We start from the raw sequence: 27,863 nt of genomic DNA, 5'->3' as shown, positions 1-27,863 counted from the left end.
CGCCGCTGCTGCTGCTGCTGCTCGGCGAGAGAAGAAAGAAGCAACGCGGCGGAACACACGGCTGGTCGCTAGCTGAGGAGAGGGCAGCATGGCGCGGCTACAGGACTTCCAACCAGGCGGCCACTGTCACAGGAAAACGTGGATCAATATACTACTAGGAATACTGCAAATACTTTTACCGTGCGTGCAGCACGGAGGGGCTCAGCTGCAAGGTCGGTCCTCACCTTTTTAGTTTTATTTTCGCTACTGCGTAAAAAAGAAACAGAAAAACACGACTGTTACCAAAAAAAAAAAAACAATTAGCTAGCTTGACTTGACAGCAAATGCTAGCGAGGTGAATTATTAAACTATAAATATGTGTTAAAATATTAAATATTATATTTAAGTGGCCGAGGTGTATTTTTATTTTTTTTAAGGAGGGCTGGAGCTGTTTTTTTAATGTGTGTGTGTGTGTGTGTGTGTCAGCTCTGCTAGTTCATGCTAGCTGCCAGTTCCTTGTTCTGGTTCTCTACCAGACCAGAAGTTTTCAGACCAGCGGGTAAATAAACGAACCATCGGGGTTCAAACCGGGTATTTGGGGGTTTCTGTCGCGGGGGAACACGAGCTCCACGGTGAGACACGCGAGCCGCAGTCGTGTGTACCGCAGCGGCAACGGGAGATGTGTTTTCCAAGTTCGTTAGCCACCGAGCTAACCTTCCTCCTCAGCGAGCAGCTAGCAAACAGCCTTTGTCAGGGGGGCTCAGTCATTTCCTCTCCTGTCACCTCGCTGCTTTCCACTTGATTCACCTGTAACAACACACCCGATCACACTGTTTTGCAATCCTAATAATCTCCATGACTTAACGTGGCTGTATTTTCTACTCATGTGTCTTTATTAAACCCCCCCCTCCCCGACGTCTCACTGTTGATTCTCTTGCTCCCACAAAGCTCTGAGTCAGATGTCCACCAGCGTGGTCGAGGTCTGGCAGCCGGAGGATGCAGAGCCATTTCTCCCGCTTCAGGTAATCATCCCTAAACCCATTCCCCTTATTGCATGGAGGAGGAAATGGGATTGTGTGTGTTTGTGTGTGTGTGTTTGTGTGTCTATGCAGAAACACCTTTTTATAGAACAGCAGCCTTTGCAAACGCAGCCACATGCACGAACACGTGTGCATCTTCTATTGTTGTTTGCCTCCACTTTTGCAGCTCGCCTCTTCTGTGCATATTCAGTCGTTCTGTGCATGTGAAGATCAGTATCCACGCGGGATTTTATTTTTAATTTTTATGATTACAGTTTTGTGCACATGTTTTTCGTTGGTGAACAAGAAGCCACAGATCAGTTCTCTGAGCTGAAATGAGAGCAGAGCGGGAGGCCACCTGCCATGTGGCTCCTCCTTATTTTCTTTTGTACATAGTGTCCATTGTGGAGTTCAGTCACCAGTACACACTGAGAGAGAGGGAGCACGCGTGCAGTGCCTCCTCTCACACTAGGTAGGAGTTATTCTGCTCCTCCTTTTTTAGTTTGCATGTTTTGCTTCTTTATTTTTTTGAAAAGAAACTTAGTTCCTGTTTCCTAGACATCTTCAAGCAGTTGGGGGTGTGATCATCACTGGTCGTTGAAGAAAGACCAGCACAAACTGCTGGAGCCTAGTGTTTACTGATCTGTCATGAGGTCACCAGCTGTCATGTTACCTGGGGGGGGGTGTGGCATTTTCTGCAGGGCTCTGTAAACAGATAGTGGTGGTAATTGGATTGCATTGAAAGCAAAGGGGAAGGTTTGAGAGCCGACTTCCACAAAACACACAAACACTGTTAAATAGTTAACATGGAAGATATGTCTGGTTATGTGTGCGTCCGGACATGTTTTTCCACTCGTCCCTTCCTTGCAGACCAATTGGCAGATGGCAGAATTGTTGACATTGTTGGATGTCATGTTTAGATAGGCAGCAGAGAATGGAAGGGACTGTCTCAGTTACATGGGCTATGTGAAATAGAGCATGACTTGGATGTCTTTCTTCTATACCCTGCTGCTGCTGGTCAGCTATTTAAGTATTGTATGTTGCTGCAGGCTCGCTGAAGTAAGGATGCAGGGTCATGTGCAGTGACACATAATTAAAACTGATTTCAGATCTGGCCCGCAGTCATACCTGAGCAGATATTATGTGCATAAATAGAGCGTTTAATTGTTGCTATTTTGATTTCCCTCCTAACTTTGCCTCATGTTATGGTTTTGACTAAGGACAATATGTTTAGATCTGTATTGTCTAGTCCCCTAGTAAATGCTGGATTAAGTCAGTTTCCCTCATTCAGTTTCCCGGTGCTGTGTTTTGTATACAAACCTTTGTCCTAAAAAAATGTAATCCCTGCATTCATCTTAAAATCCCTACACCTAGAATCCAATTCATTTACTGTTGACTGTTCATTGACTGTTGTTCTACCTTTTTGAATATTCCTCCTGCCTGTAATTGCTCACCTGTTGCTACAAGCAGCAGCAGCATCATGTGTGCTGTCATTGTTGTGCTTAATCAGCAGGAAAATCAGTTTTCTCACATTCACCGAAGCTATTAACCTGCCAAGCTTTAAAGGTGCTGGAGGCACTGTAGGATGAAATTCACAATAAAACAAAGATGCATCAGTTGGAGCTTTTCAAGCTCAGACTTGTAAGTTGTGCTATGTTTCGACAAGGCATGTGTAGTTATAGATAAAATCTAATTTTATATCCCAAAGTTTGAAAAACAACAATTCCAAAGGGCCTCTGGATTTAATAGGAAAACAGTCAAGAAATAAAAATGTATTTGTTTTGGATAATGCATTGAATTAAATGTCTTACAAATCAAGGCACCATTGCAATGCAAATATCCTATTAATGTAGTATGGCCATATAGCAGCCCATCTATTTGATTTGCAGCATTGCATACACTGGCTTATTATACTATAGCCAGAGCCATAAAGGTGGTTTCTACATCAGTAAACAATAATGTGGCTCAGTCTCTTTTTATTATCACACAAACGGAGCATGTTGCTGTTGTGAGGATGTAATTTCTTTTAAATTTTTTCAGCTTCACTATGTTAGTGTTTGGATTGAGTGAGGTGGTGGAAAGATGGGTGAGGGGGCAATAAAAATGCCTGACAGAACCTGCTCCATGGTAATGTTGCTCAGACAGCCACTATATAACATATATGTCCCACTGGTGTTGCTTTGTGTGTGATCATGAAGCCAAAACGGAGCCCATAAAGTTTTTACCATACTTGGCAGACAGTCAGAACTCAGCATTTCACCCGTAGTTTCCGCTTTAGCTCTGCATGTTCCCTCGACATGCATACAGTTCTCAGCAGGCATGCAGAACTTGGCATAAAACAGGCCTTCCCCGTCTGAGCTAACTGGCCAATCACATTAATTAGCCTTCACCTCCATGTTGGGTCAGGTCAGTGACTGTTAAACATATTTGCTGTTTGTACTGCCTCAGATCCCCACTCAGCAAGCCTCCATTCAGTGAAAGTAAACTGTCCGAAACTGAAACTGACCACATTTCTGCACATTAGCTTCTGTGTTTCAAATTGCAGAGGCGTTAACACACCCGTGTTCAAGGTTTGATCCGAGCCAACACTGCAACACTTAAAAGTCCGTTAGCTGTATTGCACTGTTGGTCAAATGTTCTCTGAAGAGACATGAACTCAGTACATGCAGTATGTTGACATCCACAGTGTAATCTGGTTAGGCAATGGCTAGAAGTGTGCACATGGTTTAGAATAACTAGATTTGATCCCAGTGAATTTAAGTTGACATGATTTGTGAACTGTGTGGATGTCTGGAAGTAGCCTCTGTTCTTTGTAGGAATGAGAAAGTGGTCTCAAACTTGTTTACACTGTAAACACTGTTTATCACCAGTGCGACAATGGATGTTCATGGTTTTATTCTGTGGAGAGTATACTCCGCCAACACAACAAATTAGGATTTCCTAAAACCACTGAAACCACTGTTGTCTGACATCATTTGCAGATGAATGTTTTCTGCTTGTTGTCTTACTTTTTAAATGGGGACGATGTTCAAATAATGGAAGTTATTGTGTTACATTGTGTGCGGCGAGTTCTTCATTTCTAAACAATGCAACATGGGCTGTCATGTTTTCTAGGGGATTCAATTGTGCAGGCTGATGATGAAGCCTGCTGTGAATGTGCAGCCCCTTTTATTTTTTTTAATAGAAAACCCTCCATTGCCCAGCTATACCCACATTCTTCTTTTCAACAGACCAGGCACTGTTTACTGTTTAGTTTAGGAAATAATAATAATGTAATAATAATCACAACACTAACATGGATTTATATAGCTCCTTTCAAGGTATCCAAGACTGCTTAAAAGAGTAAAGAAAGGAGTGGTGTTGTTTCATCATTACCACTTAACACGTTATAAATCCATCCATCCACAAACTCATCTATATCACCCCTAGTTGGTGGTGTGTCAATATGCATCGTACGTCTTGTTTAGGAAAATCATTAAAGTAGCCAGAAAATAGTTTGTCATGTCGAGGCCACCTCCATCCCACAATCTCCTCATATGGTTTTGTTCCAGGCTACAGTGTTGATGTAGAACATGGGCTGGAGTCTACTATTCGAACTGTGTTCAATGATGTGTCTTTTCTTTCATTTTCAGGCGGAGAAGGAGCGGAAAAAAGATGGTCTTCCACTAGAAGACAGGTACGTTTTTATTTCTGTTCACTTTCTGTGAGAACAGCAGACAACTGAAGCTCTTCTGTGGCTTCCTGCGCACATCTGATGAAACGGACCTAAAAAAAAAAACATGAAAAAAAACAATCTAACTTTCCTAGTGCAAACATTGGTCAGAGAAAGCCACACATCCATTCAGCAATCATAAAAGTGAATGGAGATGATGAGAGGTTTCCACCTGTTCATGAGTGGCACTTGGGAGTAGGTGGAGTTTCCACCAAGCCACATAATTACTAACAAACCCCAAACCAGCATACAGATTGCATCACGCTGAAGTGTTCCTCTGGTGTATACCAGAATTACACTGTGAGGCACAGAATGAAACCAGAGCTGTGGCATGAGTTCAGTTTGTGAACAGCCCAGTGGAAAAACTAGCTTACCCCTACATCACCAAAGAATAACTGTGCTGTAGCTCCGTTGAGATGTGCTCTCGATTGAAAAAAGAAATGCTCCAACATTCTCTAAACATATCCAACAATCTGAAAATTATAGTACAGCTCCGTGGAATGGTTTATGCAGAGTCGCACTGCAGCTGTAAGGTGACATGTTTTTATATTCACTCAGACAAACGACCTGGTGTGGTTTCAGGGTAGCTCGACTGAGGGTTTCTATTAAGCCCTTTAAAAGTCTTCCCCTGTATGTTGTTTATGTTGGTGAGTGAGGGGGGTGTGTGACGGAGAGAGTTTTGGGTGGGGGGGCGTGTGTTTAAAGAGGCACAGAACCAAATTCCTGGCTAATTTTAGAACTCCTTGAAAGAAAACGGAGGGGAGGTCTGTCTTTCCCAGCTGCATTTTTTTCCCGTAGGAAAATTGTTGGGAAAATGGATGTTCGCAGCAAAATCTCACCAAGTCGTGGTCATATTTAGTAATGGGCTGATGATGTCAGTGCTACAGGCTTGTTTTTATGCCTCTTAGTGAATAGTTGCACATATTCCGCTCCTTGTTTTTCTGTTTAGAGAAGCAATGTCAGTAATGTAACGAGCCCCGTCTGTTATATACCACAGCTAGCTCACCGTGTTCCTTTTTACCTTCTCTTGCCTTGAGGTTTGTACCTCAGCTTATTGGGTGAAGTTCAGCTAACCTGTCTCTGCAAGATGTGTGTGTCATACTATTCTATTACACAACATGACAGTGGCATTATGCCCAAATAGTTAATGCAAGATGTCTTAAGGCAAACCTGTTATGAAAGTGTGTTTCCCTGTGAGTAATGTAAGAACAGAATTTTAGCATTTTGAAAGCAGCACTTGGTGTTTAAATACGTAGATGTTTTTAAAGAGATGCTCTTATGTCCTATGAAAAAAGTTTTTAAATGTCTTCTTTGGTTGTGAAGGTCGATTTCCAGTGTTGAATAAGACTACAGATCTATTTCAGAAAACCTGCGTCCGGGTCATAATCGCTTGTGTTATACTATATCTTCAGACTACTCCTTAAAAAGGGATGACCCTTAAAGTTTTAATATAAATTTCATCTGATTTACGTGCAGCCAACATTTGCTGAACTATGTTGAAACACAGCTATTTTTAAATGCAGGGAAGTTGAGAAGCAATGGAGGCTTTGTATTGCCGGGTGAACTCGAGACCTGCAGAGCTGTGGGCTGCGAGGCCTCTCGTGCCTGGGTTATCAGGTACTTAGCAGGCCTGCCATCACTCTCTTCCAGCCTGTAGAGCAAAGCCGCGTGCAGATGCAGAGGTTAATGATATCGCTTTCTCAGTCCAGTCTCGTGTCAAAAGGTCTTGGCTCCACTTATCGTCTCATGAGCTCAGTCATTTCCCATAATACCCTCGTCCTTTATTGTGTTCATTTATAAGCCATAGATCTTCCTGACGCAAACCTAGTCATCGTAATTGTGTTAATCGTTCGGCACTAGTGTTGCTGTGCCATGTGGTTTCCATTTCACTGTTATTCTCATTGTTTCTTTACCTTCTACAAACGTGTGAACATCAGTTGACCTGATCTCTCCTCTGGTCCTAACCTCTCTGCCTGTAGCACGGCTGAGGTCACCGTTAACACTGACTGTGAGTGAGATCCAGGGGATCAAATGGCGCCAAACATAACTTGTTATTTCTGTACCGTGGCAGTGGACAGAACCTTTGGACTACAGCTCAGCGCTTCGCTTGTTGAGAGACTGAGTTTTTCCTCAAGAGCAGCTGCTGCTGAGTTCACAGAAAAGACTAAGTTACTTATACATAACAAATGACGAGGTAATGCCCCCCCCTCCCTTCACCCACAAGAACCTGACACTTGATAAGAACCTGACACTGCTCGCCACAGGCCTTTTTCACAGCTGACATTTTGACTGGTCACTGCAGGAACGGTCCAGGTGTTCCTGATCACATTAACTCTGTTCTGTCCCAGTGCCAGTAATTCATTTCATCATTTACACCTGACATGTGCTTATCCTACAGTGACATGTCAGAATTACCTCTGTGAGTGTTTCCGTCGTATATTTACATTAAAGCTGCTGTTTTTAACACTTATGCTACTTTCAAATATGCACTGAACTTCAGACATTCTCTGAAATTATCCAGAGGGGCTGTATGTGAGACATTTGTTTTGAAACTCTAATGATTGTATATAGTGATTTATCTTAAAGCTGTCCACAATCTACTTTTCGGCAAAGGCACGAAACATCAAGTTGGAGATCGTGTATGTTGTTATTAAGTGTTAAATAGTTTTGTTCATTATGAAGCTGTAACAGGACAAATTAGCCCATTGGTTCATAGCAGTATCTATGTTTGTTTGCTTAATAAAACCTTTTTTTATATGATAAACAAAGCAGAAAATATGAATTTTCTGAATCCATATTCCGTATATTTGGTTGCATTTGTGTGTACTTTTTATTTGTGGTTATTTATTTAAAGTTAAACTGTAAAATAGCAAGACTTAATTAAATTTCTATGTCTCAAGGGGCCAACAACATCTTTGAACTTTTTGAATCTTTTTAATTATATATATATATATATATATATATATATATATATATATATTAATTACTGATATAACGCTTTCGGAATTTTTTAACACCCTAATAACATATTGGCTTCGACCCTCATAAATCCCAGTCAGCCCCAGTCACCGGTGCCAAACTTGTAAAATGTTGTTTTCACACCTGCCCCTCCACAGTAAAACGCCACCTACAGTCTGACAAGTAGTTGATCTCTTTGTACATTGTTGTGCGTTGCTCCAGTTGCCCATGTGTCTGCTCGTTCCAGCTCAGTATAGTCTGAAGTAAACTGTTGTATCATATGATGACTGAGCAGATTCTGTTTTTTTTCCCTCAATTCCATATCTTGTTAGGGCACAAATGCAAAAAGCTGCACTTATTGATTAACCAGAGCGGAAGAAAGATAGGGTAGACAAGATTACTTTTTGGGGGGTTTTCATATTTGTCAGCCCGCCTCTCTTTTCCGTTGTCTCAGCATTGACCTCTTTTCTATTCTGCATCTTTTTTTAAATGCCAATATGCACTTAGCTGCTGTTCAGAAAGTGACCCAGTTCACTTGAGCTTTGGCACAGGTGGCGAGTGGCAATTTATGTGGTGCAGAATATATAATTAATCATCAGTCTTTCACCGATACAGTGCGTCAAGTGTATGATTCTTTTTTCCCTCCCAGTAGTACATGCTGTTCTGTTGAACCACTTTCATCAAAACAAGATACAGATCTGTACAACAGACTGAACTGATGCCTGCATATTAACTTCACACAGTTGGCTGTCTCAGCAGTACTCAAACCGATCTAAATGTCGTTGTAATTTCTGTCACGTAAGAGCCACTCCTAAACTCATGGAAGTTATACAAAATCCTTATGTGCAGAATGTTAATTACAGGTAAAACGATGGGGAACTTCTGCAAATATTATAAATTAGATTGGCAAATGAGTTTGCTGCCTTAACAGGAAATAATTTCCCTAATATTTGCATCTGTTGTGTAAATTTACAGTACTATTCCTTGCCAGTGTGTGGCTGTTAATGATTTGAAAGTCGTCACCAGTGAAAAGACACGGCCTGTTTTTTCTTGTCATGTGAGTTTTAAGTGTATTGAACATGAAACTCAACACTTTTAAACTTTTAAGCTCCACGGTGTCATGTGTTTTTACATGTTTAACCTTTTAGAGTCATTCAAATCCACGCCGCTCCAGTTATGAAGAGTTGCTTAATGACACATGTCCCAAAAGTGGGAGAATGTGCCAGCAGTCATTTATACCAACATAATCTCCCCACACAACCCCCGAAAACAACTCTGGAAACAATACATTTATTTTGCCTGTAGTCACGGTTCAGGCTCTGGACTTCATGGCAGCTGGGACCAATCCTCCCACTCTTCTGCACAGTTTTCCCAGATACTTGGCAGGTAGGATGGTTCAAGCTTCTTGGAGAACATTGCACAGTTCTGTGGATTTAGGCTCGGTGTCTTCTGTCGCTTCATTTAATCCCACGCAGACTTAATGATGTTGAGATCCAGGCTTTGTGGGAACCGTGCTATCTGTTGCAGGACTCTTATTGGGGCTTAAGATAGTTCCTCACAACTGTGGCTGTATGTTTTGGATCATTGTCAAAAATTTGGGACGAATCACACTTACCCCTGAAGGTAGTGTGTGTGAAACAAGATACCTCAAACTTATACACAGCACGTTCTGTAAGGATAACATCAGGAAGACTGCAGATCTTATCAAGGAAGTTGTTATGTAAAGCAGATTGGCTCAAAACGTTGTTTATGGCTGGATGAGGATATTGAGGATGTAGTTGAAAACTGGAACAACTACTTTCCATAGAAAGTAGCTAAAGCCTGCTCGAATTTGCTAACTGTTGCTAGGCAGCCGAATACAGTCATCACCATGTTTTATGACATTAGCGTGTCGTGTTGGCTGAATTTTTGCCACTTACTTGTTTGCTTCTCTCACATATACAGTATTTTAATAGAGCGGAATTCCAATTCAGTTACACATTTTATTCTGTTGTCGGTGAAACAAGTATGATATCGTGAAGTAGGATATATGGCTCACAAACTATTTATAAGCCACTGTTCTGCACAGCTAAAATTATGAATTTATTCTCTCCCGTACCAACAGCCTGCTTGTCTTTTCTAGGTAATGCACCCCCCAGTGCTATATATATATCTGTGGCAGATGGCTATTGGTGACTAGTATGAGGAACTGTAGTTACTAACATGTATAATAATCTGGAGCTCAATTCATGCGATATTATACTGTAATGGTCAGGAGAAGCCTCAAGATGAAGAAACGTTTAACCACCCTGTGTGTGTTTGCAACCAACTGTAGATTAGGTTGTGTGTTTTAAGGATGGGTCATTGATAGAAGAGTGGATATGTTTTTAAATTGGCAAGATGTGGTGTTGCTGCTGTGGGCAAAATGCAGCCGTGAGTATTCTCACTTCCTGCTGCCCTTCGCTTTACTTCCTATTTCTTTGTATTGCTCCATATTCATTATGTGCGGTGTATTTTACTGACTTTTACTGATTTGTCTTGTTCCTGCAGTATTAATAGTGTAATTTGTCCATGAATATAATCTGAACGTAACTAGGAAATACTATTCAAAACAAAATACTACTGTGATGACGGAAATTACTCAGAAGTTGTAATCTGTTGAAAGTGTACATTTAGTACTGATGGTGTTGACGGAGAAAAAACTGACTCTTCTCCTTCAATGTCTGTATATATTTTTGCTGTAGTGCTGGGTCTCTTGTTTTTTCACCAGTTTGGGTTTCTTATTGAACTGTGAGCAGCAGGTTGTAGTGAAGGTCTTTAATAATGCACATCTTTAGACAAACTATTATTTGAATAAATGCCAAAATAGCATCAAAATTACCCTGTATATTTTACAAAGCCTCAGGCCTCACACTGGTGCTGGTGCTGGTAACCGCACCACTTTTGCTCCTGATGGTAAATTAGATTGGAGCTGAAAGAATTAGTTGATTAATCTGTGATACAATTAAATACGATTTATTATCTTTCATTATTTTGTCCATTTTTCATTTGAAAGTGTCAAACGTTCTCTAAATTTAAACTTCTCAACTGTCAGGATTTGCTGATTTGTCTTTGTGACATGTGACAATATAATAGTAATCTTTTGCTTTTGGCTGGATGTTTGATGGATGTGTAATGCTTCTCCAAATCCACAAAATGTTCCCTCATTCCATCCTGACTTTAATATACCCAGGGGACTCAGTCATTATGCATCTTGAGCTAATTAAATATGGTCCCATGACACATGCAGTTTGAAGTAATATTTACAAGCTTCACAACTTGCTATGTTGATAATAACAGTTTCCTGAAAAACGTGTTTTGTAGTTTTAATTATGAAATGAGAAATGTGTTTTGTTGCATCAGTGAAATAATGATACTGCAGACGTGGCAGTATGTTGGGGAGATCGTGGACATCTGAATTATGGTTTCTGTTTCATAATCAGTACTAGTGATCCACGAACGCCCAAACCATCTTTCCACTTGCTTATGTTGGTCAACAGTTATTTGAGTCTTCTGTCAGCAGAGTTCAGTCTTTTTTTTCACACGGGTACAAATATACATCCACATGCAGCAACAAATCAGCTGCTGTCTCCCCGTTTTTTAATGGCACCCGTTCCCCAAGCTCATTAGCACTGGATGTCTTCCACAGCGTCACCAATAAAAACAGTGGAGCACCTAAAGGAGCTTCTGTGACTTCACACAATCCACATATTCATGGATGCTATTTCCATGCCATTACATATGAGTTTATAATTGTAAGTGTTCGATACAATGCACATTTTTAACCCTGACTGACCTATTCCTGCTATTTAACAATTGTTCTTTCTATTTTTGCTAGACTGTTTTCTACAAAACCACAAAAGTGATGTTATATTCATACTAATTTACTTTAAATTTTTGGCCTTATGAACCCAGCTTGATGATAATTTGATTATGGTTCTTAACTCTTTAAACTTATACCTGTGATTACACAGGACGTTTTATCAAAAGATAGTTTGGCTGGTTAAAGTTCTGAATGATTAAATCTCCAGAATACCCTGATTATACAGAGTACTGTGCAAATATTGTTGTCTTGGAGTTTTTGTTAGGTACTCGCATGATGAAGCAAAGCTTTTTTGTAGTTTGGGTAATTATATTCATGTGCAAGTGATCAATCGTCTTTACTTGCCTCACATCTTTGTACGATAGTTAATTATTTTCCTAGTTCTTTTATTAGCAGGGAAGTAGATGGTTTGTGAAGCAGCCTGAGGCCGTGATAACTGTTAATTCATCATTGTGAACTGTCACATGCTCGGCTGGAAAAGGGGACACGGTGTTCTTCTCTGAAGTTGTTTGGAAAATCTAACATATTGATGTTTTTGTCTCAAGTGTTTGTTTTCAGTTCAACTAATTGAATATAACTATTGTCCTGTGTCCTAATTTTTTTTCTATTAATTTTCCTCTCTCCTCCAGCTCCTCTCCATACACGCTTGAGAATGGGAGGCCCTTACATTTTCAGCCCCCAGCGTTGGAGTTCGGGACGCAGTAAGTACTGCTCTCATTTCTCACTTTAATATGACGTGTCTGAACAAGCATCCATGTTATTCATTTTGTTCTGAAACGCCAAGTCAGTTTTATTTATATTTCAACAAATCATAACAGATGTTATCTCAGGGCGCTATTACATATAAGTCTAGACTGTATGTTATTTACAGAGCCCCAACATTCTCCCTTAAGTGCGCACTGAAACCTCGAGCAGAACCATATACAGTGCGTATATAAAAAAAAAAAATCAAGTTAACAAAATAAAAATAATTTATAGTTCACTGTTTTTTTTCCCAGGAAGAGAAAAATCCTTTTGTATGTGTGGCCTCCCTCTGCAGAGAGAAGCACACATGTTCACACAGACCAGCTTTGATTACATCAGCTCCCTGAACTCCATGTGATTCTTGGTGTTTGACTGTGTTCAGCTCGGTTCCATCACAAGACACTGGCTGTCGACCACCAGCTTGCACCCTTGTGTTTACACTGCAGGAACTTTCCCCCGGAACGAGGAACCTTTGCAGGAACTGAATTCAAATTGCAGGTTCTAAATTGTGTTCCGGGGAAATATTTTTACTTCCCAAATAGTCCCCACTTTGGGGATAGTACTGAAGGCAGTAAACCTTTGGGGTGGGGCTTTCAGCGCTGACCTTGCCTGATTGGTTGAGTACTCCAGCGTTTTTATTTCAGGCGTCTGAATCTCGCTCTTATGTATTTTGAATGGACTTCATTACTAGTGCTTGTCTGTTTTCCGATCAACATGGGCATGATTTGAATCTCCTAAATGTTTACCTTTGCTGTAGTGATGCTCGATTTTATATAGAGTCATCATTGTTACACATGCTTCTGCATTACCGCTGCCTCGTGGACTGGAGTGGAACAGTTTGCGGTAGCTGTGTTCTTTAAAGCAAAGCACAACAGGGCTGGGCAGATAAATGTTTTTTAATTAAATTAAAAGCAGTAAAAACAATATTTTAAGCTTCATATAACAATGTGTTTACATTCCACATTTAAAGGTTATGTACCAGGTGTGCACATAAAGCCCCTCAACCACTGACAGCTTTATTCTATAATGCATTCCAATAGAACAACACGAACCGTGCCATCTAAATATAACATTAAAATGACACTGCACCCCCTTCGGAACAGACTCGACGAACACGGAACCATAAAAACTTCAAAGTGGCCGCATTTATTACAAAGCTGTTGTGTTGAATTGCATTATGTTGTAGAGAGGTTCTTGTAAATGTCACAACCCTCCCCTCTATATCAAAGGGATAAAAAGTACGTTAAGTCATGCACATACTTTGCATTATGCAAGATTAACTCTTAAGACCCAGTCAGCTTGTGATGTAGCCCACAGGAAAGTACTTCACATCCTACATTAGTCAGACATGCATACTGTAGCTAATGGAAAACACTTAATGAATGTTGGTATACATTTAAATGGCGTTATGTGTGTGAGAACACAGCACTTCAGAAGGTTAGATTGTGAACAGTCTTTTTAATTAAATGGGAAATGTAGTGACATTATCAATTGAATAGCTTGTGGCAGGGTAAAATAAATTAAATGGTTTCTATGGTCTCAATGTTGCTATGCAGAAAAACGTTGAGTGTCAGTCTATATGGTGGATTATATCAGAAATGGCCGAATCTGATCTTTGAGCTGATCCAACTCAAAATGTTTTCCTCATTTATGTCCATATCTGCGTTTGTGGTTTTACTTTTGATAAGCAGTTAGTTTGCATTATCTGCTGTTCATAGACTGTATATAAACATAGATGACGTGAAAGCCCCCAAAAGTGAAGCCAAAGTGTCTTGATCGTCCCCTGGTGACTGGTATAGGTCATAAATCCTGCCTCCTCCATGTTAGTGGATAGGACATGAACCAAACTAAAAAGTCAAAGTAGATGTGAAATACACTTTTGAGTAATTTTAGGTACTGTAGGTGTTTAAGTGTTAATTTTTCTGGTAAGTTTGCTTCTAATTAGTTATTTGTTGTTTCATAATCATACTGAAACGTCATTAACAGCTGAGACTGACTTTCGATTGGTCGAGCATGTGTGTGAAGCGGGGCCTCACTACCGCGTCTCAGTTCCCAATCGCTACTGCACAGACCACGACTCCAAATGTGCAAGATGGTGGTTAGTTAGAGGAAGCTGACTCATACTGTTCAGTATAATTCTGGAGAGAACAACTTGGGGCCTTTTTAAATTTTGTTGTTGACCTTCAGGTTTTCAGCTGGCAACCGTGGTGTTTCCTGGGCAAAAGCTGAGTGGAGAGCCAAGTTATTTATGATGCTGTTCTTTCTGTCTTTACAGACCGCTGGGGCTGCCAAGAGCTGAAACCATATATATACACAACCCCAGCCAGGAAGTTCCTGTGACACTGCTGTCAATGTTTACATCCAGCAGGCATTTTTACATACCTTCCTTTCACAGAAGAGTAAGTTTCCATATGTGTGCACCGCACCGTGTTTAGAATGAATTCTGTTCAAATGTTTAGTGTGTCTGTATTGTTTCACGTTCCTTCTCTTTCCAAGGTGATCCCACCCAGAGGGAAGGCATCTTTTAAACTAATTTTCCTCCCGTCTGAGGAGGGCAATGTAGAAAACACATTATTTATAAACACATCGGCCCATGGGCTGCTGTCATACCAGGTCAGTTCCATTAATACACCCCTGCTGTACGGCCTCGGGCCCTGTTCCTAAATGCATTCTGGCCCTTCTGAAAGATGCTCACCAGTTTGTTGTATTAACACTATGAGTTTTCCAACAACATTAATCACATCAAAGGCTTTTTTCTTTCAATAATTAAGACATCAAACTAACAGCAGACCAGGCTTCTGCTCTGAACTTTACCAGCATCAGCAATGTTTGTTTTTGCATTTCAGTTTCATCCCACACGCACATGCTTCAACAAAGGAAGTCAAAAACATATTTGTTTACAGTACCAACCCCTGTTTATACTCAGTTTTACTATTAAAAAATAAGAATATGGTCCGCAAATATTCATTCACATGCTGCAAACTGCTGGACCCTCTGGACTTGCTGCATTCCAGTCACAGATTCGGTCTTGAAGTTCCACTTTAGCCACTTTATCTCAGCTGACCTTTGTTACCATTGTTGGATTTATTTACTCTTTCAGTTATTTTAACAGATGTTTCAATGTCAGTTCTTGGAAGCTTGTTTTGTTATAGAATTGCGTTCTTGGTCAACTGCAGTGGAACCAAAGCAAAATAATTACAAACTCCACATGATTTACTCCACAAGCCGTAGTTGTGAATTTTGTCCATCCCATATCAAACCTGCACAGTATTTCTGAAATGTGCTTATGAACACGCCCAGGCACGCAGACACTTGGACTATCATGTGCAGCCGCCAACAGCCACTCCCTTTTCACGTTTACTTGTTTTTCAATGTTAACAAAGAGCCCAACAACACAGATCTGTCATGTGTGTTTTTCACACTTGTATGTTGACACTTTGTCAGTCAATGGCGTCCACTCGTTATTTTGTATATTTAAATAATGGTACCATTGGTGTTTTTATTTTCTTTAATAACACCAAAAATTGCTACATCCTTATTAGCCAACCTATTTAATTTTAATTATAAACACAAAACGTCACCTAGCATGTTAGAAAGTTCAGCTCAGGCCTAATAAAAGACACAGCTCCTTTGTTTTCCTTGTTGAGTCCTTTTTATTAATGTTCACTCTTCTTTTTCCAGCTTTTTGGTGCAGGAGTTCACTGGGGGTCATTAAAATCCATCCAAAGAAAGGATAGTCTGCTAATATTCCCTCACATCCAGAGCATTAAGCTGACCCAAACTCAGGTATGTATTTACACAAATGGTCTGTGCATGCCACACAGATAAGCAAATAACGGCTCATCATTGGAAACAGCTGATTTCCTCTTTCCTGCTGGGCCTGATAAACAGAGGGCTGCATGCAAACACACAGGCTTTGTGATACACACTGACAAGCACTTGTTGCTGTGAAATGACTGAATGCGTGTTCAGACGGCAAGAAGGATCCCACTTAATGTTTAGAATTCTTTTCATAGTCGAGAGCTAAATATTTACCAGTAGATGATAATCAAAAACACTCATTTTAAAAGTATATGAACTTTGTACTATCTCTCACTTGTACACACATTTTAAAACTGTCAATCACACTCACTATAAAATTATATGAGCTTGTAATTTACCATGTAAATGAATGAGAAACGAGTGCATGGTTTTAGAAACAAGCCAACGCAGTGAAAGTGTGAGAAGGTATCTGAAATAGATCCTCCCGACACAACAGGAAGTGGGAGGGCAGTTGCAAAATGTCAGTTTGGCCAAGTGCAGAGAACCTGAAGGTCTCGAAATCACTAAAGACTGCAACTGCTGCACACTGACACCCCCTCCCATACAGGTTTAAAAGCTGATAAACTTAATGTTCAATCCTCCTCTGCATGGCCTGCATTGGGGTTTGTAATTACCAGGACATTTAAAGCTTTGTTTAAAGACTAAACATATTAACCTAGTGATCTTCATAATTTATTGTTAAGTGTTTCTGTATGATAGTCCCAGAACTTGAGGGAAATTGAGTTTTTAAGATAAGGACGACACTATAGCACTATATCCGTGATCACTTTACCTGGTTTCCACTGTACTATAAAGTGTAATGCACTGTACCACCACTAGATTTCAGTCAATCCTCCTTCAATGTTTATATTCAGTCATTAATCTGCTTGTTGTGATGTTTCTCCTGTAGGAAGATGCCTCCAACATCACTATTCTGGGTCTTCTCCTGGAGTGCAGCTTACCCAACAGTCTGTTTAACAATCCTCAGGTACTTCTTTTCCCTCAATGAAGCCCTTGAATGGATCACTGAAAATCAAACGTGCTTGAATTTTGGAGAAAGTGTTTTTTCAGTTGACAGAGGGCAGATTATAGCTGCTTTCAGACATGCACTGAACGCCGCACACTTTAGTGAAATTTTCCTGAAGGGCCGTATGCGAGAATTGTAAATGTCTGAATCGGTTGCTCCTGTCATTTTCCTGCCAGCCCTCTAGTAAATTGTCTGGAATGTCAGCATAAGCCCATGTGGGAATACAGCAGGAAAAACCTCACTGTGAAAAAAATCACAGTAAGTGCCTTGTGGTGTTGATGAAGTTTCTAACGTGCGACAGACGCAAAGATAAAACAAAAAACAAAAATAATGCAAATATCTCAAGTAGAAAACGAGTTGCTTTACAGGGAGACGCAGACAAAGATGTACATTTGAAAAGGCAGCACCTTCACTTTTCTCCAGAACCTCTGAGGAGAGTGAGATCTCTCGCCAGACTTTCAGTTGCTTTCTCAACAGAATCAATAATTGACCTGGGGCTCCCAGTGCACATGTGGCGCAATACTGGTGACGCAAGAGACCGCGGCAGACCAAACTATATTGTCATAATTAAACAAACTGAAATCATCCATTCATTTTTTTTTTGCGTGAGTGTCCCAGCTGCGACCTTCAGCTTGTATCCAAGATCAACACCTGTTCCTCTGTTATTTTTTTCAGGACTTCACTGAGAAAATAGTGAACTGGTCTTTGGTCAGTGTCGATTCTGCTCAGATTAAATCAGTCAGGCAGGAATGTACCGGCAGACTTGGTTTCAAGTGATTAGGTTTTGCTTTTGCAGGCCTTGAGCCTTAGTGGCTCTGAGCCAGGGCGTCTGTCTACTGGTCGTCAGGTGGGGATTCACCCACCGAGGCAAGCCAAGTGAGATTTGCACTCCACTGATCTATCAGTTTTATGAGGGTGTTAGTCACAGGGTGGGTGGCACTGCTAGGTTACTGCCCCCTTGTTACTGCCCCTCAGTGACAGTTGGTCAACAGCAAAGAAACTTTTCCACCAGTGATTTTTTTCCAAAAAGAAACGAAGAATTCCTACATTTTTTTACTTATTCATTTGTCTGTCTTTTGTTTATTTACTTGACTCTTAAGCTTCTCATTGTTCCCATGTTCTTATCCGAATCTGTTTGGTGCGTGACTGGTATGTCTTTCCTGTCCTGTCCCAGGGGTCCTGCCTCCAGAGTGAGGAGCGCCTCAGTCTGCAGATTAATCTGTCGGCGCGTGGTGACCGGCCCACTGACCTGGACAAGCTCAAGCCCTACGTCATTGAGCATATTCTGGTGCTTCTGGTGGCCCCCACTGCTGGACAGGCGGCAGTAGGTAGGTGTCCATGACCAAAACAGAAACATCCAATCACAACTTTTTTGACGTTTTGTCATCCGCCACTAAAATCACCAGTAAACGTCTTTGCAGTCAGACTTGATTCTGTCATGGACTTCTATCAAAACAAAACAAAAAGTTGACACTGATGACAAAATGTCTCCCTGAATGTACACAATATTTCCATATCCGAAGATTTGCACTCACTGTATACTGGATCGCTTATTACTGTGTGAACTAATCAGTAAATTAGTATTATATACTGTACATATGTGCTCAGTTGTATTTGTCTGTTTGTTTCCTACAGGGGAACCAAAAATAGGAGTGTATTTGTTAAATTCTGGAGGCAAGAAGCTCTATGTAAAGGTGGGGTTTCTCTTTATCTTGCTTTTTCACAGCCTCTACGTAGAATTGTTCTGTTGGGTTTTTTTTTTTACAAGATGTTTTTTATCTTTCCAGGAAATGCAGGTGCTATCAAAAGGGGAGGTCAGCCTAGAATTGAATCAGGTTCCTCTGAGACCAGAAGCAAAAAACTTCACTGAAGTGGCCACCCTTGGCTGCAGAGGTGAATACCTTTAATTTCTCACTTCCTGCAGTGTGACATTTTATTGGACCTGAAGGTCTTAACGTGTTTTCTATCCGATGTCAGGTTCATTGCCAGGCCACGGAGGAAAATGCACAAGTCATATCGGTTTAAAGATTCTGGGGAACAGTACAACCTACACCTTCCCTGGACTGCATATCACACACGGGTAATGTGGAGACCTTTTACTTTTTTCTCCTATTGTTTTAAAACATTTGAGTTGTAGCTAGTAACCAGCACCTGATAGTAAACATGTATTTATATTAATTGTCTCTTCTCAATAAGCAGCAATTGTTGAGCATATGTTACTGAATAGTGTATCATAGTCCAATTTTAAAACTATTTTGTCTTCCTGAAAATAATCGTGGGGGGGTTTATTCAGCCTGTTCCAGGTGAAACAAAGAGATGCTGACCTGGTGGACGTGTGGATGACGAACACCCTCCTGCTCCCGCTCACTGTGATGAACGCCAGCCTCTCACAGAAACTGCACGGAGTAATGAAGGTATGCACCACAGCAGCATAAGGATCAGATGGTGACCTTTAAACAATCAGTTATTTTATATAAAACACTCTATATTTCTACCACAAGGATGTAAAGGTAAGGACTGGATATGACACTAATATCTCTGCTGCCCCCTGTCTGTCAGGTGATGAACTTCAGCGGCCCACTGACAGTTCCCCAGGGCTGCTGGCGGATCCTGTCCCTCCAGCTGCTCAGCCGGGCGCTGCCCGTCAATCATCTGGCCTCCCTGAAGCTGGAAACCAGCCTCGGCTCAGCTCTGCACGTCCCCCTCCTCTTTCACTCTACTCCCTCCAAGGTAAAATGGCAGCTTAAGTGGTTAGTTAGTAGTGTGATGGATGGGGGATCAGTACCGTGGTGTAATGATGTGTTCATTCTCTCAGCAGGGGAAAGTGGTGTTGGAGGCTGAGCGAGAGTGTGGGCGACCTTGCCCACTCAGATTGTCTGAAACAGGTAAATTGTCATAATCACCTTTTGAGCTGGGTCTTTAAAAAGTCTATAAGTCAATCATCAGAATTTTTGGGCTTTTAAAATTCCTAATTATTGTTGGAACTTGCTGAAAAACATCATAATGTGTCTTTTATAGGTAATTTTATATATTTTTCCTTTTCTTACATCAGGTCATTCAGAGTGGCAGCGTTCTCTCCTACCTGACTTTTACCTCTCGTCCTGGGCGGTCGACAGCAAACTGGCTGCTGAGCTCTGCTCCCGATGGCAGAGCCACAAAGACAAACTGCCTTGCAGGTGAGTCTTAGCTCACTGCTTCTGCCTTTTCATGCCACTATGAACCTTGAAGATGAGTATTTCCAAGAGTTTATGTGATTCATAAATGTGAATGCTTGTGTCCTCTCAGGTGGCCCAGACTCCCTGTGGAGACGTCTGCTGCTCTGGACTTCGGTGCTACACCAGTCAATGAGAGCAAGGTGGGCCACTCTTAAAGACTCTGCTCTCAAAATGATAGTTCATTTATTTAAGAAAGACTTTAAACTTGAAGTTGTTTTTTTGTGTTTCAGGTGAAGACCTTCATGCTGAAGAATCCCTCTTCTTCTGTGGTCTCTGTAGAAATTCGAATCCTCTCCCTGTATCCTGCCCCTTTAGAGGCTCTGGACCTCCTGACCAAGTGGTACGCAGAGCAGAGTCACTGTTTCACATCACAGCGAATGATTCAATCAAATTCTGCTTCAGCGGCTTCGTGCCATGATGCTCCAGCATATTGCTCTGATTAAAACTAAATTGTTTTCTTTGGCAGGTTTAATATCAGCCCCCTCTCTGTCAACATCAGCACCACAGAGTTTTCTCTGTTAGCTTCTCCCCTAAAGGTAAATACCTCCTGGTTAATAAAGTTATGACACTGTCAATATATAGCATAGCTTTATATTTGGTTCATGAGACACGTGGACACTGGCATTGTTGTGCTTTAATCTTGTTTAATCATGTTGCTTCTCCTGCCCCAGGCGAGTGAAAATATGGAGACCATGTCAGGACAGGGTGTCCTGCGTCTGCTGCTGCAGCCCTGGGAGGCCAGAGAGGTCGCTGTGGTCTTCACTCCCACGGAACACAAACCCACCACTACCATTCTCATCATCAGGTATTTAATTCACCCAAATAGGAAGAATATATTCATACTTTTTTCCCAACAGCTTTAATGCATCTGCTCTCCTGTGAAAGTGCAGTAGAATATATATATATATATATATACTACAAGCCACAATAAACTTTATTTGGTACATGATGAAAGCACAGACTATCTTAAATACGGAAGTATAATGCTATTGTAATAAATCCATGGCTTTGAGTGTTCTGTTGATTAATTCCTCTCTTTTTAAGCTGTGAATTTAAGGTCTTGGCTGGTTTGTGTTTTTTCTCAGGAACAACCTGACAGTGTTCGACATGGTGACGGTTCAGGGCCACGGGGCCAAAGAGCTGCTCCGAGTCGGAGGGAAACTCCCGGGCCTGGGAGCCTCGCTGCGCTTCAACGTCCCTCAGTCAACCCTAATGGAGTGTCGCGATGGTGAGAGCGTTGTTTACGTCTAACATACAACAACTATTGTCAAGTAATATTGTCTTTGATTTTAGTTAAAAGTATTTGCTTCACAAATGTCTCAACTGTACCATGTGCCACTCCCAGGTCTGCGCACCAACAGGCCGCTGTTCGCCATCAGAAAAAGTTTCAAGGTGGAGAATGCAGGAGAGCTTCCCCTGACGGTCATGTTCATGAATATAAATGGATATAAGTGTCAAGGATTTGGCTTTGAGGTGCTGCAATGTCGCTCCTTCAGCCTCGACCACAACACCTCCGCAGAGATCACCATCGCGTAAGTGGAGTTTAAGCGTAATGTATTGTTTACAGAGGAAATTTTTAATCTGTTTCACTTAGTATTTGAGTAATGTTGACATAGAATTAAAAGGGATGATTTATTTCATTCAACCACAGGCAGTGAGTTGTTGTGTTTTACGTCCTCGAGGGGCATTTTTACAATTATACTTTTTCTTTCAGCTGTATTTTCTATAATTCTCTTGACTATAATAAATAAATAGATTAATTCATATATTTTTTAAATTACTTACATACCTTTTAATTTATTTACATCCCAACAAAGAAGAAGAAGTAGTAGTAGTAGTAGTAGTAGTAATTATCCTATTTCATTGTCTCTACATGTGTGTTTCCTCAGGTTCACCCCAGACTTCACGTCGTCCTGGGTAATCCGGGACCTGACTCTGGTGACATCCCGTGGTACCTCTTTTCCTTTCACCCTCAACGTGACACTGCCGCACCACATGTTGCCTCTCTGTGCTCAGGTGGTTCCCGGCCCGAGCTGGGAGGAAACCTTCTGGGTGATCACCCTCATCTTCACATGGTCAGTACCTTCTCAGTTATTCCTCCACGAGCATTTTATTAGTCTCCAAATAAATCATCAGTTTTTTCTTGTAGCTACAAATCTTGTTTCTTTCCTCCACAGCTTCTCGCTCTTCGGTGTTTGTCTGATGGCGTTCCATCAGGCTCAGTACATCTTGACTGAGTTTTTCACACCCAGCATCAGAAGCAACCACAACTCTATCCTGTCCCGGGACAATGGCTCTGTCAACAATATAACACCCAATGGAGTGAAGTACGTCCAGTGTTTGTTTTTGTTGTCTATTCCATGTACAGTTGATTTTTGTGTGTGTGTGTTAAAATACTTAAAATGTGTCTTATTTGTGCAGTAAAACCAAGGGAAGTTGTAAGAGCTACGTGGACACCTGTCACACCTCTGATAAAGGCAAGGGGCGTGGCTCTCCTGCCTTGTCAAACAGCCCCACCCAACGTCCTCAGTCCTCGAAGAAAGGCACCTCGAGTACGCCATCCCAACCCCAAAAGAAACACAAAGTTTCGCTTTATTACTCCAAATACAAGCCCAGCTTGTCTGCAGCAGCAGGTGACGCTGTGACAGTGGATGAAGAGCATGAAGACCTGACACCAGACGCTCCCCTGACCCCGGACCCCGACATCTGCAACAACAACGAACCAGCTTTCACCACCGAGCTGGATAAAAAGAAATCCGCAGACTTTACAGAGGAGCCCCACAGCACTATAGAAGATCGAGCTCCAGCAGTTATGTTTCCCATGGAAATGCCTGCTGGTTTCCCAGACAACGTCACACTGAGTCCAGGACCTAGACCAGGTCTGTTAGTGTGTAGTCCTGTTGAGAAGAGCTGCACTGAGCACTATGCAGAGAAGGTCGGCTCTGACAAAAGGGACAGCTCAGAACTGGAGGTGAGAAACAACGTACAATAAATCACTGAAACGAATACCATCTGAAGAAGGGTTCCTATGACAAAATATCTATAATCCCTTTAATTGTTTTTACCACTGCAGCTGAGAGAAGATACCAAAGGCCAGAAAAAGAAAGCACAGAGCATCGAGACTGGCACTGCACTCGGGAATAATAAGGGAAAGAGGAATCGCAGGAAGACAGAAGCCGTCTCCAGGTAGACGTCACTGTATATTTTTTATCCATGAAACTCTGAACTTTAATTCTGATATTTGAAAGTGAAATAACTGTTGATAAGGCTCTTTGTTTAGAAATATTAAAAGAGTGAGCAAAGAGCTACATCAGTAAAAACAGTGTTATTATCACTAAACTGTGTTTTTTTTCTGTGTGATTGCTGCACCAGCGCTCCGGAGCACAACATGCTAGTGATGCCAGAGAGGGAAAAGGAACCTGAGTGGAAAACAGGAGAGCGTATCGTCAGCGGGTCCCGGAACAGGAACCACTGCTGCAACAGCTCCAAGCCAGAAGCACCAAAACCTGGTCATAGTGCCGAAAACCCCCTGAAACCAAACGGTGGGAATACACCCGGCCTGTCGCAGTTCGCTGCAGCCTTACAGATTCACACACAACTGAACAATTGAGTGTAACATCAATGGCTTCGATTGTCGTCCGACAGGTGTGTGTCCTGCCCGCCCTCGGAGAAAGTGTGCCACAGAGCGACGCGGTGGTGGAGTGTGCGAGTCAGGCTCGGACTCCGGGAGCTCATCAGGCAGCGTGCGGGCCAGCAGGGGGAGCTGGGGCAGCTGGAGCAGCGCCAGCAGCATGGAGGGAGACAAGGACCTCAGCTCCAGGACACACGCCTGCACTACCTCATCTAGAAAAAGTACGGAGCCACTATGCACGGCCTTATCTGTCAATACAGGAACTCATACTCTGATATTAGAGCTACAGGACTTCCTTCTTTTGAGTGTCTAGTGGTTCTTTTCTGTGATGCAACAGTAACTGTAATTTTATTATAGATAGGAATGATTTACAATAATGATTTGCTTTGGTTTTACAGGGGACTCCATGCAGTACAACGTCCACCCAGTGGAGAGAGACTGCTACCAGAACATGAATACTAACTACAAGGCTCTCAGGTACTAAAGTAAACACACACACACACACACACACACTCTCTCACGTGGATACAAGAAGTGGCTCTGGTGATTTTATTAGCCTCCATGGACACTTTTCAGGGTTTGTTAGAGATGCTCAGTAGAAAATGAACACGTTCATGTATGTGGACAATGTTTTAGAAAATATAAGAAATGTTCTTTATTTGGATTGTACACAGCACTTTTTAAGTTAGATAGAATCAAGGTTTTTAGGTGATTTGAAAAGGTAAAACTAAAAGAAATATGGTGATTGAAAATATACTGTACAGTTAGGTTGCTCAGGAAGGTTTTTTAATCTATTCTTTAAGTGTTTCTAATGCGACAGTCATCATTTTGTAAACTATATTAGATTTTACCTGTAAATCAGAAATATCCAATGTTTATCCACATCCTATCCAAGTCGTGTTTGACTTGTAACCTTTGTTTTTTCTCTGTTCATTCAGCATGAACAACTTGTACCGTAAAGACATGTGCCAAAGCTCAGACCCCTCAGCCTCCAGCTTTGTTCCCAGTTTTGCTGCTGTTGCTGCAGGAGTGGACAGAAACATGGGTAAAGACATTCATAACAAACCGCGGTGTCTCCGGAAGCAAAGTTTGAACTTCAACTACAAGAAATCTCCATTGCTTTCGTTGTAAAGTCTAATGTAAAGTGGTCGTGTTCTTCCTCAGACCTGAGCACTCAGTATTTACCTGAGGAGACGTGGTCGGCTCCATCCATACCCCTCACCAATGAGTTCAGATACAACACCACTGAGCCGCTTCCCTACATACCTCAGCCACCACCCGCCAGACCGTATAATGGGTAAGTGTTTGATTGCATATCAGGATGAGATCTACAAATAGATGTTTTTATTTTAACAGCAAATTAAAAGGACAATAAAACAATGAAAAGCTATCAGTCAGAAATATGGTGGGGTCCGTCTGCCCCCTGGTGTCCAAAGAAGTCAGTTGCAGCTTTAAAGAAGAAGTGGACTGTTATTGTATTTTATACATTGTGGGAACAGAATGATTAAGTTTCTATTAACTGGACAAAAAACTTTAATTTAAAGGAGAAATTGATTTAATTTTCTAACTTTAAGCACCCAAATTAAAATGGCTGTGGTACATCATACATGTAAGCGACACCCCTGCCTGCTTCAAATGTCTTGATTAGTAATCCCAGAGATGTGTCCGTGCATGGTGCTCGGTTATAATTTGAGAATTTATCTCCCTTGTTTCCTGCAGGTTTACTTGGAATAGTGCAAACACCCAGTGCAACAACCCCTACCCCTACTGCGAGGAAACCAACTACATAGGTACCAGCTGATGTGCAGTTTAATTTTATCCAGTTTTATATTCGTATGTCTAATTCGAATTCTGGGTCCTTAAAGTTTTCTATGGATGGATATTCAGTACATGTTTGTTGTTCACGTTTTTGTAGGAAATGGAACTTTTCCAGGTGGTTTTCCGGCTCAGGAGTCTCAGAACTCACAGAGCAACCAGACGTGCTGGACCGAGGAACAGCCACAGGAATCCCCCTCAACCTGGGACACAGCAGCCTGTGTGGGCAGCAAGGTGACGACTCACATCCCCACAGTGTTGACCTGTTTCACCTTAATGACATCTACCAAAGTCAGGGGAGATAAATGCACATCTGTGGTATAGAGCAGCAACTAACCATTATATTGTCTTTTGATTCATTTATACAGATTATTTTCTTCTCAACAACCAAAGACCCTCATCTAATATATATGTTAAGATATATTTGTAATGATCTACATAACCATACATCAAATTATTGTTATTAAGGTTTCAAGTAAAAATATGTCATATTTAATTAATAATGCCCAACTCTGAATAAGTATAAAACATAAAAAGAAAAACAATTTTTGTCTTTGAGCAGCAGACAGTTAAATATCAATTTAGAGGATGTAGTTTAAGTTGTGTTGTCGTAAATGAAAAATAAATGAATAATATTATGGTTAAAATTGATAAATAGTTGGAACATTAAACACTAAATCTGTATTGGTACGACTGTTGAGAAACAGTGAACAGGTAGAGAAGACAGGGAAACTGGGTAATTACAGGTTCTCACACAATTGTTCACTGTGATTTATCATTTAAAATGTAACCACAGCTTTAGGTGTCGGTGCAGAAGCTTCTTCTTTCCTCGACTCGCGCTCCTTTTAGGGGAAGTTTTCAGCTCTTGTAGCAGAAATAAGGAACAAGCTCACGTGCTTTAATAGACTCAGTTTAAGAGAAAGTGGTTTTTTTTATAAACTTCTTTTATCTGCTGCTTCTCCTTTTCACACAACTGCTTCATCTGACACTGCTGCTGCACCCTCCTGTTACTCATGAGTGGATTATCAGCCAATACAATCCTGTCACAGATAAACCAGTACTTGTGTGTGTGTTAGTAGTTTGTTGAGATTCAGTATATTGTAGTAACGGCAAGTGTTTTAAACGCTGGTCACAAACCTGAAGAGAAAATCACTTTGCTGAGGATGGAGGGAGACCTTGCTCTCGTTACTGGTTTGGTCAGGACCTTCAGACTTTTCTGTTTAGTCTGAACCAAAGTAACGGGTGTGAAAGGTTCCTCCGACCATTAACCCAACCGAAGAACCAATAGTTAGTCCAACCCAAAGAGGTGGTGTCAGTCTGGGTCCAACTGAACCAGGGTTCATTTCGTTCACAGTGTAATAACACTTTTTTTTGGATAGTTCGGACTTTTGGACTAATTGCAAGAAGTTAAGACAGAATTAAACAATAGAAGAAGAAACAGAAGAGCTTTACTGGTCCCGTGGCAAGGACGTTCATCTTGTGCTTTCGAATGCCTTAAGCTGAAAAGCAGAGACAAGATTTAAATTATGCAAAACAACTGCAGGGAGCAAACAGTCAAATGCTCAACGGCAGCACAGAGCTCTTACAGGTGAGGTTAGAAAATCTCATTGAAGTATAATGCTGAGATACGGCTGTGCACGGTAACACCCGAGCACTGACACCAGCTTCAACAATTCAGAAAGGAGTTCATGTTTTCCCTCTTCCTCCACAGCCGTACTTCTCGGGCACCCGCAGCCTCTCCCCCATGTCCAGCCTGTTCGGATCCATCTGGACGCCGCAGAGCGAGCCCTACCAGAGCCACTTCCAGCCGGAGAGGTCGGCCCCGATGTCCCCCGTGTCCCCCATCACCCCGCCGCACTCTCCCTTCACCCGGGAGCCAGATGCGACCTGCAGACCGATCCAGTACTCCAGCTTCAACCCGTTCGGCCCGCACATGAACCTCGACATATGGAACTCTTCCTCCAACCGCAGCTCCAACTCACAGCTCTCCAACGACTCTGGCTACTGCGGAGACGTTTAAAAGCAACGGCAGACCTTAAAACAATAATGGCAAACGTATAAAAAAAAAAACCATTGATATGTAAAAGAAAGGAAATAAAAATGAATGTTCTTTTATCAATA

The 27,863-nt window shown here is 41.5% G+C and overlaps 1 protein-coding gene across 2 annotated transcripts; it reads left to right on the top strand.

Moving 5' to 3' along the window:
* Positions 1 to 6: 6 nt before the first annotated feature.
* On the top strand, positions 7 to 27,863 carry tmem131l (transmembrane 131 like). Of its 2 annotated transcripts, none has more exons than XM_035173480.2 (34): positions 7 to 212; positions 928 to 1,001; positions 4,631 to 4,674; positions 12,139 to 12,210; positions 14,529 to 14,652; positions 14,750 to 14,866; positions 15,935 to 16,039; positions 16,965 to 17,042; positions 18,256 to 18,409; positions 18,717 to 18,775; positions 18,869 to 18,974; positions 19,059 to 19,161; positions 19,375 to 19,495; positions 19,641 to 19,811; positions 19,900 to 19,966; positions 20,134 to 20,257; positions 20,367 to 20,436; positions 20,527 to 20,636; positions 20,763 to 20,832; positions 20,968 to 21,101; positions 21,382 to 21,524; positions 21,642 to 21,828; positions 22,186 to 22,371; positions 22,474 to 22,623; positions 22,718 to 23,267; positions 23,370 to 23,482; positions 23,669 to 23,838; positions 23,942 to 24,148; positions 24,326 to 24,404; positions 24,866 to 24,972; positions 25,092 to 25,224; positions 25,647 to 25,717; positions 25,843 to 25,976; positions 27,454 to 27,863. In XM_035173480.2, exons 1-34 carry the CDS (start codon positions 89 to 91, stop codon positions 27,760 to 27,762), a joined length of 4,566 nt encoding a protein of 1,521 aa, XP_035029371.1. In that variant the 5' UTR covers positions 7 to 88; the 3' UTR covers positions 27,763 to 27,863. The 2 variants fall into 2 exon arrangements, with proteins under 2 accessions (XP_035029371.1, XP_035029362.1); XM_035173471.2 differs by having other exon boundaries at positions 19,897 to 19,966.

The sequence above is a fragment of the Hippoglossus stenolepis genome, chromosome 2 (genome assembly GCF_022539355.2).
Source record: "Hippoglossus stenolepis isolate QCI-W04-F060 chromosome 2, HSTE1.2, whole genome shotgun sequence".
Classification (NCBI taxonomy): Eukaryota; Metazoa; Chordata; class Actinopteri; order Pleuronectiformes; family Pleuronectidae; genus Hippoglossus; species Hippoglossus stenolepis.
Note: the sequence above shows the minus strand (reverse complement) of the source record. Positions and strands in the feature narration are given on the sequence as shown.